We start from the raw sequence: 11,029 nt of genomic DNA, 5'->3' as shown, positions 1-11,029 counted from the left end.
TTCCCACTTACCGTCGAAGACGGACCAAACCCTAAAAGTTCCCGTTCCAATCTTAGTCATACTCCGTCAAACGGTAATACCGAACCCAACGGAACAACTCCTAATCTCAGTGATACTCCTTCAAACGGCAACACCCAAGTTAATACTCCCAAAGACACGGCGCACAAAAGTTCAGGAGATTCGCTCCAAAAGAGTTCTGATTCTTCTACAGATTCAACTTCAAGTTCCTCGTCTTCGACGCCACCCCCTTCAGGATCTGTAAGCGCACAAGTTAGCAACAATCCGGAACAATCCCAAACTGTTCCTTCCACCACAACAAATCCACCTCAAACCGTTCCGTCCATTATTACAACTAATCCACCTCAAACCGTTCCGTCCATTACAACTAATCCACCTCAAACCGTTCCGTCCGCTACAACTAATCCCAATCCTAAACCTTCTAGTAAAACCACTCCAAAGTCAAAGTCCAACCCTACGCTCTCGAACAAGAATACAAATTCTGGTAAGGCAACTGGTAAGGGGGGAGGAGGCGGAGGAAAAAAGGGATGTTGCCATCCTGTGGCACCACCAGTGTATCTCGACTATGGCTCATACTGTGGTTCTGGAGGAGGAGGAGGACGAGGAAGTACGAGCAGCAGCGGAAATGCAATTCTAAACAGATTGAAAAATGTTGATGTCATAGAAGAACTTCAATATCACGTTCCTGGACAAGATTGTGGAGATAATACTTCTGACTCCGAATTCGATTACTACTACCAATGCAACGAGTGCGGTGAAATGGAATTCTGCAAGGATGGCGGTGGGGCCGGAGGAAACAAAAACGGGAAGCCCGTTGTGTACAGCAGGAGACAACGATTCAATTTTGGAAATGGCAACAACAACAACAACAATCAAGGAGACGATGGACCTCCGTTCTCTTGGCCATACTCTTGTAATTGCCTCTGCTGCAGGGCTGGGCTTCGTCGAAATCCCAAGTACGACTACTCTAGAAAGTTGAAATTTTAAAGTGGCCATCACGGTGATGCATACTATGTACTACAATGTTTGATATTTAGCTGTCAGTGCAAATGTTGTTCCAGCAAAGGGATAGATAGAGTATCCAACTCATTTGACGAAATTCCAGTCGGAAAAAATCCAGAGCCAAAACCATGTATTTGTGGGGACGACAAGGAACAAGAAGAATCAAAAAAAGTGGCCAACCCCTGCGAAGACTTGCTCCCAAAAAATAGTGGGGTGTACTTTTATGATGCAGATCAAAAGAAATTTGTTCGTCAGGAATTAAGGACGCCAACTCCAATAATAATAGAGGATGATGTGGAGTCAAATCCTTATAGTTGTGAGGATGATGATGACGATGAAGGTGAAGACGAATCAGTCGTAGATCTTACAGAAGTTATTCGTTGTATCCCGACAATTGCGAACACAAAGAAGAATATTGCTCCTCCCGAGCCCGTCATACTGCCAGCGATTTACGGCGGCTGTTGTGACATGAATGCCATTGTGCAGAACCTTGAAGCTGTCATCACTGGAAAAGGTCTCGTGCTGGCTTCAAAGCCCGAAATTGAATCTAGTGGTACTACTTCCAGTGATAAAACTAGTACAATGAAAAATACAGGGACTATCCCTTCAGAAAATAACACAAATATCAATTATGGCGATTCAGCAACACACACGAGACGGTCTACACATATGACTCAGAATCCAGCAGAAACAAATGTAATAAATTTAATCGAGCAGACCCAAGAAAATAATAATAAAGAGGTTGGAGACGAAGATGTGGATGATTCACTACCGGAAATCAGTTCCAGTAGTTCAGAGAAGACTGTCAGCTTAGAGTAATGATTCTCTAACTTGAAATTATTTCTCACTTATCTATCTTGCAATTAAAGCAATAAAAAATAAATATGATGAAGTTTTGGCATATTTTTAATATGGTTATTCAACTTCTTATAGGAGACATTATCATATACATAGCTTATAGAACACAAGTATTTTCATCAAGTCAAACGTAATATTACGCACTTCTTATTAGGACTTGGATGGATGGATGTATATGTAGTATAGAATTATAATAATAACTTGCGATAGTTATTTACAAATGTTTCAAAATATAGGATAGAGGAATGTAGAGAATATATGCTGCGTTATTATACATAAAATCAATTAGCAATGATTATGGTTTGATGACCAAAGGAAGGTGCAAACTTAACGTATTTGATGCCACGTCAAATTCAGCTTTTGACTCTTCCTGAAAAAAAGTTAATGGATAACCTTTAGGTTCAAAGTGAACAATCAATATTTGTCAGCTATTTAGTAAGCGTTTTAATATTGGTGTGATATTTTTTTTACTAACTTGATGAATATCTAACGGCACAAATATATCCAATTGTCCAACAGGACTGTCTACAATGATCCGGTCAGCTCCGAGAGTAACAAACACTTTTGCTGTATTTTTCTGGACAGTAAAAAATAAATATTTTATATAAATATCTAAGAATTGACTAGCACACCATACAATAAATATTAAACAGAATACCTACCAAGTTTGGGAGCTTTATTTCAGCTTTGGCTACTGCTTGAGAAACTTGAGTAATGGTACAATCTAATTTAAGCTCTTTGGTTTCGATTTCTTCTACAAGCGTTTTCTTGATAGTGGGACCAGTAGAAGATTTGGTCAATTCAACATCAGTTATTACTCTTGACGACTTAACTTCCTTAATCCCAGGTTTATTTTTAACCAGTTGAGGATTGAGTTTGCCAATACACTTTTTGTGTTGCAGAACTAGATAATTATTTTTGTCCAACTCCATCTTGAATTTTTCTTCAATTCCTTCAATGATAATAACAATAAGGAATGTTCGATAGAGTTCTGATGGTAAAATCTTCGCATCAAAGAAAATTGTATTGATAACCACTTCAAAGACTGGACATTTTACCCCGTCTATTAAAGAAATGTAAAAATGTGTGTTGCACAATTTAGATGATATTGATCACACATTACAGTATGTATAACTTATAAAATTGCTCACTCTTATCACTTTCTATATGCTTTTCTCCCAATGACATTGGTAATCGGATGAGGCCAACTTCTTCATCAGACCCATTGGCAAGGATATTACTGAGCTGTTCGTCGTCGAAATACTCGTCAGGTTCTGGCACGTCATCTGACTTGCACAGATTGATAAACACTTTGTGATTAGTTATCAATTCTCTCGTTTTAATGCACAATCCTATTACACGTAAATAAATTAAATTGTCAGTTCACTTAAATTGGAGTTAGCTGTAGAACAAATTCTTCAAAAACTCACCTGGTTGTGGAATGATAAACTTGCACTGTGCTTGTTCTTTACGTTCACTGGGAGTAAGAATTTGTGTTCGGTAATCTGTCGACGAACCTCCTGGATCGTTGTCTGTCTGTAGTTAAGAAATCATGTGTTATGCATGGGCAAACACGCTGATGAGCTTCCATAATGGTATACTTATTTATTTGTGCTGTACTTACCTCTGGGAGTGAGATACCGCCCAACAGTAGGTTTTTTGCAATAATGGAATCGTCGACGTCCAAGAAGTTAGACATGGTCTGTAATCACGACAGTCTTTAATTTTATAGCTTGTCAAGTATGAATTAGCCTGCTGCAATTTTTTTCAATAAATGACAAATGGTGAAAGGTCAAAATTCAAGGTGATCTTTCTTTAATATGAATGAAACCTTCATTAAACAGAGTACTCCTTCATTATGAAGGAGTACTCTGTTTAATGACTAGCGGATTCCTTTCCTATTTGTATAAATGAATAAATGAATATTAATTTAAATTTATCAATAATAAATTATTATGCTGAAAATTATATTTATTACAATTTTGAATGCCACGAAAATTTTGACAACAATAATCTTCCAGATTAACCCAACTCCAACCAACGCTGAAGACGAGTGAAAGTTGCTTTCGCACATGCGAGTCAAGCCCCGCTCTCTCATTGACTAAACTCTGCTGGGCATCGTGATCAACTTTCTCCCCTCTTTCTCCGCCCAAATCTACCTTTCTGTCATGGTTTCTAGGCTAGGTAGCATTCAATTTTTGATTCGTGCACACGATCCCTGGTCACATTTAAAAAACAAAATATCCACTCAAAATGTGTATGCATGTATGCAGTGTACTATATAATGAGTGTACTTCCGCTCAAAAAAACTAATGCTCCTATTTCTGCGTACATGCATGCAGAGTATGATTATATGACCTGCAAACAACGTCCAATTAGATTAAGAAACACAATTTTATTATTGTTCAAACTTCCGTGGTACAATTATTTCTTGTTACACATCAATGCTACACAAAATTTATCATCTGGTACTTTTTCATCACATTTCTCCCAACAAATTATACAATTCTTAATATTAGTTACAATCGCTCATGTCTTGCACACTCCAAAATAGGGTTTAGAACAAAATCGCCACACCGCTCTCAGTTATTGGAGGAAAGATGGTGTACGTATTATACATAGGAATAGAGGAGAGTGATGAATCTGACAAGTCCACTTAAATAAGAATAATATAAAAGACCAAGGTGCATGCCGTGCTGTTTGTTTGTTGAATCGGAAGGTCGGAAGTTATGGATTTGGGAATGGCCGTAGACGAAATCTTGGAGGTCATTCAACATTCATGGGAACCTCGTTGGATGATACGGTGCTATCAGTTTGCACAGAATCATACATTGTTTGCAAATCAGTACTGCTTCTGATTTGAGCAACAAACTCCATGAGTTGCATGTTTTTGTCTAAAAAAAAGTCAAGTAAATACATTCTCATTTTTACTAGGACTATAGTTTATGATAATTTTTAGTAAATAATTAAAGATTAACTTTATACCTGCATCAGGAATAACGCTTAAAGCACTCACAGCTGAAATAAAAAATTAATTTTTTTAAAAATGTAATTGACATGCACGCTAAAGAGTTTCTTATTCTTACCTCTCAATGCAGCGCGTTTGAGTTCGTCTTGTTTTTCATATTCCTGCTTAACTGAATTAGCCTTTACTTTCAGCGTCACGGTGTTTTTTAGTGGTTCAATAAGACGGTCAAGGCGTTGAATTACTTGGGAAGGACACAATGAAGCAAGTCGTGCCACCATCAAATACGTCAGCATTTTGATATCGTAATGGTCTCGAAGTCCATTTTCTACGTGCGTCAAGAAGGTTTGAATGTCGAGACGATCGAGGCAAGAGTCTAAAAGTGTGTACATGCATTCGAATGCAGCTTTTCGTAGATCTAGTCCATCGTCAACAGAATGTTTGAATGGTCCCATTTCTACCTCACGAATTAACTCTTTCTACATAAAAAATAAAACATAGTATAATCAGAATAATATACTTGATATACTTTGACCATAAGAAAATAATTTGGCTGTCGCGAGAAGATTATTAGCTAGATTATTCGTGACGGTTAAATTCACTCACCCTAACTAAAGTTTCAATGTACAATTGAGGAAGGAGTTGAGGAAGCAAGTCCCGGATCAATGCTGGCTTATTATGAGCTGCTGAATTGAACGCGACCAGGGCTAAGGAAACAGTCATAACAATTAGCATATTATATTAAACAAGAATAACACAACTTAGGATGCACGTAATGTAATTCACGAACCAACTCGTCGAACATTTAAGTCTGCATCAGCCAGACTCTTCAAAAATTCTCCTATTGTATTCTTCAATATGGGGTCGATTGCTTGGGGTTGGTCAACAATTGTAAACTAAAAAAAACAACACCATGAGTTAAGAAGGATGACAGCTTTGCAAATGCATACTTCCTTAGGTGATTAATGATTAACAAAGAGGGTCTGTTTACCTTCACAGCTGTAACAACTGTTGTTCGTAAAAGATTAGAAGGCGAGTCTAATGCTGATTTCAGTCTTGGTAAAAATGTTTCGGGGTTCGCCAAAGTTAAACCTGTAATCAAATTCACATGGTTATAACCATACTGCATACATCATTTGTTGAGTCAAATATTAAAGGTCGTTATCGATGAACTTATTGTTTGTTTCAATTATTGATAGACATATATAACGGTCTTACGTCCCAAACATTCTGCAACAACATTTCGTGTACCCTCTTCCGGGCACTCGGCATGAGCAAACAAAGCCACCCATATGTTTTCAGTGTACAATGAGATGTCGACCTGAAATAAAATATTTTTATTAGTCATTAATGTCGTACAATTATTATCATCATCGTCCATTTGACTTTTGTATATTTATATTGTTTGCTTTGATAATGGTGTTAAGTTTAAATGAAACAGTATGATCAGAGTCAGCCGCATTTAGTTTTTTGTATGCCACTTCAGACCTGATTGAATTTATTGTTAACTTGAATACGATCGTATTTTATCGATACAACATGGAAGATCAAGAAGAATTGGATACTTTTCAAAAACGAGACTTTGTCGAAAATAGATTATCTCATTGAATCAGTCGAGATAAGTCTCACTTAAATATTCTTTATTAAATATATGTATATCGAACTTGGAAAAGTGAAAAGTTGAGATGCAAGACGCATAGATTCATTCCATGGTTTTGCTCTGGAAGACTGCGTTATGTTTAGTTTTAATTTATACGTAGTAATACATGTACACTTATTTCTGAAAAAACTCAAAGCTAAGTTAGCAATTCGTGAGACTTAAGTGTATATTTTGTTTAGCTACCCAGTCCCCACAAGTAATATAAAATAAATGGATTACTCACAGTTTGTTGTGCGGCGATAATCTATATTACAAAGAAGGGAAGATGAGATTACACATTTCTTAGTGATATATTAGACTTTTTCTTTGGCATTATTATTTTAAATTAAAACCAACCTCTTTCAATGCATGAAGAAGCAAATACTGTTTCTTGGGTTGTTGTTTCATTTCGGTCAAGAGTGCAGGTAAAAATGCTGATAAATTTCCAATTGCGACCGACCCAAATGCGTATGCTGCCGCTGTTTTAACTTCTTCTGATGGATGAGAAAACATGAGCAGGATTGTTTCTCTCACGTTTGCAAGATTTGACAAATCACTAAATCGATAAACATAATAATTGTTCATACCCAATTTAACCCAACCTTAAAATACATATTATTACACTTATAATTAAAATAATAAGACTTACACATATCGTCCAATTTCACCGACGGATAGTAATGCGATAACGATTTGAGTGTCAGTCAGGTTGCCAGTTTTCAGATCACCAATAAACCGACTGGCCACGTTCAAAGCCTCGGTTGGACCAGAACCAACGCTAATGACAGAAATACATTTCGCTGTAAAATGGTAAAAAAAACAGCTATTACATTATTATAACATAATAGATAATAGAATCTCCTACGCCATGTATAAATGTACCAACCTAAACTGTAAAAGCTCTGCTTGTGGTGTGATGTTGCAATGTCCACTTTGGTTGGTGTCGTGACAGCTTCTTGCTCCAGAAAGATTCCCAGCAATCTTGTTGAACAAAATGAGTTGATCTTGGCTTTAACTAGGGCCCTGAGGAAGTCCATAAGTGCAAGTAATGCGGCACCTGTGCAATAAATGAAAGATGCAGTGCGCATAATATAACTTTGCTGCTTTACCCATCGCCTTAAATTTGTATAAAATTATTAACATTTTAACACATAACATTAACTGACCTTGCATCAAGGGGGAACGAACCAGAATTTTAAGAGACGGCATACACACGATCGCTGTGCTTTCGAGAGACTGTGGTTGATAAACTGCCAAAGAAGTCATCAACTGCAAAGCTTGTTGAGCACAGTGCAGGTCTGATTCGCTAAGAAGTGGTGACAATTCTCGAACAATACTTTCCAATAGAGCAGGATCCATTAGCCCATATCTAAAAAAGGAAAATTCATTTGCTTTATCAACCAGTTCATCTACCGTTTCAAAATCCTATCCATCTAGTTACCTCTTTACAAGGGTATCAAGTAGACCCAGAGTGGCAAGTTTCAAAGCTCGCTGGTTCTTCCTCAGGAAGGAGGAAAGAACAGGAATAGCTTCAGAAAGAACGGAGCGTAAATCCAAGTCTACAATTTGTGACGACGCCATCAGATTTAGAGCTTTGACGGCTTCATAAAATAAAATAAAATATATAAGCAATATATATTAAACATACATGTACTTATGCGTCTAGCTGGTCATTTTTTGAGCATGATTTATTGAAATGTTAATACTACTCTCAATCAATAGTAATATTACTTTTGAAGATGCATTTTTAAATTGACACTGCTGTTGAGCTTACCGGTCAGTCTCGTGATTTCATTTTTCAAGCGCTCCAAAAAAATTGGGATACATACAGGCCACTCAGATTGCAAATAATTTCCAAGATGGGCCAACAAACTTGCCATGGTGGTAATAGCGTTTTCTTTCACTTCTTGGTCTATATCTGTAGCTTTCAGGCGAAGGAGGACGACAGGATAAATTTGTCGTGCAATCAGTTCAGCTTGTGGGTGTTCTCGACAAGTGGGATCTGAACTTCGCACTACTTTCACTAAAACTTGCAAGGCTGACAGGGCCTCCGATGTTACTTTGTAAAAACTATCACTAGCGCAATTGATCAAAGCAGGTAATAACAACTCAATATGAGGTTGGACAACTTCAGCTGGATGAGACGATAAAATGCAGTAGACGAATGAAAGCGTGTTTGTTCGAACATTAGATGTAGAGTTCTTGTCTCTGTATAATAATAAAAATAAAATAAATAATATTTAGTGGAAAATGTTTATGATAAACACATCAAATAATGGTTTGGACTGTCTACAAACGCAATTCAATGACTACGTATGTGTAGTGTAATAAAATTTCTACTTACGATAGACATACAAGAATCCCGTTCATCATATTTGCAAGAAATTGCGACAAGCATCCGGGAAGCACCCCTACCAATTCTTGGAGGAGTTGCAATGCTGCTTGGCGACTTTTGATATTCTTTTCTTTAAGTTGCTTTTGCACCATTTTTATCTGAAATATTGTGTTACTCATTGCTGAATCAAATTTAAATTACGTAAAATATAAAGTATGTCAGACCAATTGTGGAATTTGCCCGTTTAGAGCTTGAACTGCAGCCGTTGCATCAGGGCTGGGAGGGAGTCCGGTGACTCGCGATTCATGTATTGAGACGACGGCCGGCTTTGTTGAACGAAGAAGGGATCGATACGCGCTAAATATGTCGCAGCGAACATTTTCTTCTCTCTCTCGGAAGCGAAGAATCAACATTATAGATACGTTTTGGTAAACATACAGCAAGACATCTGGCCGAGACGTAATTACTCCTTCAATACATTTAGCAGCCGCTCTTCGCACCTGGATTTCACCAAATATTAAGAAAACTTTTCTTCTAGCTCCGATTTCGTAGCATAATACATATTAAATTAACTATTTATAATGACTTACCTTCCATGACATATCGTCGTCATCAGAATACTCATCTTCTTCCTGATCTTCATCGTTTTGAGCATCATCGTCTTCATCGCCCGTTGTAGTATCCATGCTCTCCTCGTTCAATGGATTGAATCCATCCTGTTCGTCATCATTGTAATTTGGATCATGAGAAATAAGTTTCACGCAAAGTTGAAGCACGCCTTCAATGTGGCCAAGTGTACCCATTTCTTGAGGACATCGAGTGACAAACACTTCGAACGCCTAATTAAAAGAACTGATCAATGTGTGCAAATTTAAAATTTTATATGCATTTATTTCAAGTCATACCTGTAAAGTATTTTCCTTTAATTCATCATCATCCGTGACCTTGCAAGCATCCATCAGCATTATAACAACTTGATTTAAATATTCGGCAAATCTTTGTCCCGCATTTTTGCAAACCGTTGCGCAACACTGAATGTAAGTGTTCGCGTGGCCTGTCTGAAGCCCCTTACGCATCTCTTCCACCAAAATGCCAACCATTTTCTGATAGTGAACTACGCCACAAGAACTAGAAAGATATCCTAAAGCGACAACTGTCCGTTTCCTTACAGCCTGGCGACCAGAGTTTAACTGAGGTAGCAAAGCATCCAATAACATTGCGTGGTATGGATGCAATATGGTTCCAAAACGAGACAGCAAGTCACTCAAAATATCAAGAGCCTCCAACTGAACAGTTACATCCTCCTGCTATTTAATAAATGATAATTAACTAAACTTCCTTAAGAAAATGCAGTATGTTCATATTTGAATATTGCTGCAAGAATACCTTGGCTATGGCCACAGTCAACTTCCCAATAATTTTTTTGCAAATTACGCATGCCAACTGCTGAGACGTCAACGGAAGCTCAGTAATTACTGTCTTGAGACCAATTGATGATATATCCCGGAGTTGTTCCTTGTCCCCCGTCATGTTGGTACACAATGTATCCACGATGGTTTCGACTTGCGGCTCCTTCACTTTGGCTACAAGAGGTCCCAAACTAAAATCATATTAAAAAATACTAGTTATTGTCATATTCATTTCCCAGACTAAATTTGCATAATTTGTAAAGGTAACTGCATCTCACCATTTCACGGCCAGATTCTGAACTTCTCCATTTTTATCCTCAAGTAGTTTCAGTAGCATCCGAACTACTTTTCTCTCTGAATCATCATCCAGCTTGATGGAATCCTTTTGGAGCTCTGACATCAGGTCGTTAGTAGCCATGAATCGAAAGTCCTTGTCGCTGGACGTCATCTATTTCATACGATATACGAAGAAATATTTAATCGAATTGACCAATTACTGTAACAATTCACACTCACCTTCTCCAGCAAATTTGCGATATGAAAAGATACCGTCGACATTTTGTTTGAATTTTGAATCCAGTGATAATGGTTAACGATGATGATAAGCCAACTGGATATTAAATTGGGTTGCGACCGGAGGAGACAAACAATTCTTGCCGACAAATAAACCTGACAAGTTCGTTGCAATGCACTCGCTACTGTGTAGAACTCTCTGCTTTCACCACCCTACCCCGGGCACAATTTAGTCTTTCATTTAAGGATGAAACGTGTATTTGTCCATTGTTGTAATTAATAATAATTAA

At 37.5% G+C, this 11,029-nt stretch overlaps 2 protein-coding genes across 3 annotated transcripts; both read right to left on the bottom strand.

Annotated features, from left to right (window-relative positions):
- Positions 1–1,903: 1,903 nt before the first annotated feature.
- LOC110846726 (PIH1 domain-containing protein 1) lies at positions 1,904–4,004 on the bottom strand. Of its 2 annotated transcripts, none has more exons than XM_022093560.2 (7): positions 3,857–4,004; positions 3,503–3,580; positions 3,309–3,414; positions 3,030–3,230; positions 2,541–2,941; positions 2,354–2,455; positions 1,904–2,248 (listed from the first exon to the last, which is right to left on the bottom strand). In XM_022093560.2, exons 1-7 carry the CDS (start codon positions 3,974–3,976, stop codon positions 2,174–2,176), a joined length of 1,083 nt encoding a protein of 360 aa, XP_021949252.1. In that variant the 5' UTR covers positions 3,977–4,004; the 3' UTR covers positions 1,904–2,173. The 2 variants fall into 2 exon arrangements, with proteins under 2 accessions (XP_021949252.1, XP_021949253.1); XM_022093561.2 differs by having other exon boundaries at positions 3,503–3,633; positions 3,857–3,970.
- A 249-nt stretch (positions 4,005–4,253) lies between these two features.
- Positions 4,254–10,946, bottom strand: LOC110846314 (cullin-associated NEDD8-dissociated protein 1). The gene is made up of 21 exons (XM_022093014.2): positions 10,743–10,946; positions 10,505–10,674; positions 10,204–10,417; positions 9,723–10,124; positions 9,408–9,656; positions 9,042–9,317; positions 8,827–8,975; positions 8,257–8,690; positions 7,924–8,083; positions 7,649–7,851; positions 7,369–7,539; positions 7,132–7,282; positions 6,840–7,038; positions 6,727–6,747; positions 6,062–6,164; positions 5,835–5,935; positions 5,634–5,739; positions 5,450–5,550; positions 4,965–5,322; positions 4,864–4,896; positions 4,254–4,772 (listed from the first exon to the last, which is right to left on the bottom strand). The coding sequence occupies exons 1-21, from the start codon at positions 10,782–10,784 to the stop codon at positions 4,645–4,647; spliced, it is 3,771 nt and encodes a 1,256-aa protein (XP_021948706.1). The 5' UTR covers positions 10,785–10,946; the 3' UTR covers positions 4,254–4,644.
- Positions 10,947–11,029: the final 83 nt, after the last annotated feature.

Source organism: Folsomia candida, unplaced genomic scaffold, assembly GCF_002217175.1.
Source record: "Folsomia candida strain VU population unplaced genomic scaffold, ASM221717v1 Fcan01_Sc003, whole genome shotgun sequence".
Taxonomy (NCBI): domain Eukaryota; kingdom Metazoa; phylum Arthropoda; class Collembola; order Entomobryomorpha; family Isotomidae; genus Folsomia; species Folsomia candida.
The sequence above is the reverse complement of the archived record's forward strand: the minus strand, read 5'-3'. Positions and strand labels throughout refer to the sequence as shown.

Coding starts and splice junctions, on each gene's coding strand:
- LOC110846726 (XM_022093560.2), bottom strand. CDS start 3,976: ATGAGAGAGCGGGGCTTGACTCGCATGTGCGAAAGCAACTTTCACTCG. Junction 3,415..3,502: donor GCGGTATCTCACTCCCAGAG/GTAAGTACAGCA, acceptor TCTTAACTACAG/ACAGACAACGATCCAGGAGG. Junction 3,231..3,308: donor GTTTATCATTCCACAACCAG/GTGAGTTTTTGA, acceptor TACGTGTAATAG/GATTGTGCATTAAAACGAGA.
- LOC110846314 (XM_022093014.2), bottom strand. CDS start 10,784: ATGTCGACGGTATCTTTTCATATCGCAAATTTGCTGGAGAAG. Junction 6,748..6,839: donor TTCTTCATGCATTGAAAGAG/GTTGGTTTTAAT, acceptor TTTGTAATATAG/ATTATCGCCGCACAACAAAC. Junction 4,773..4,863: donor AAGCGTTATTCCTGATGCAG/GTATAAAGTTAA, acceptor ACTTTTTTTTAG/ACAAAAACATGCAACTCATG.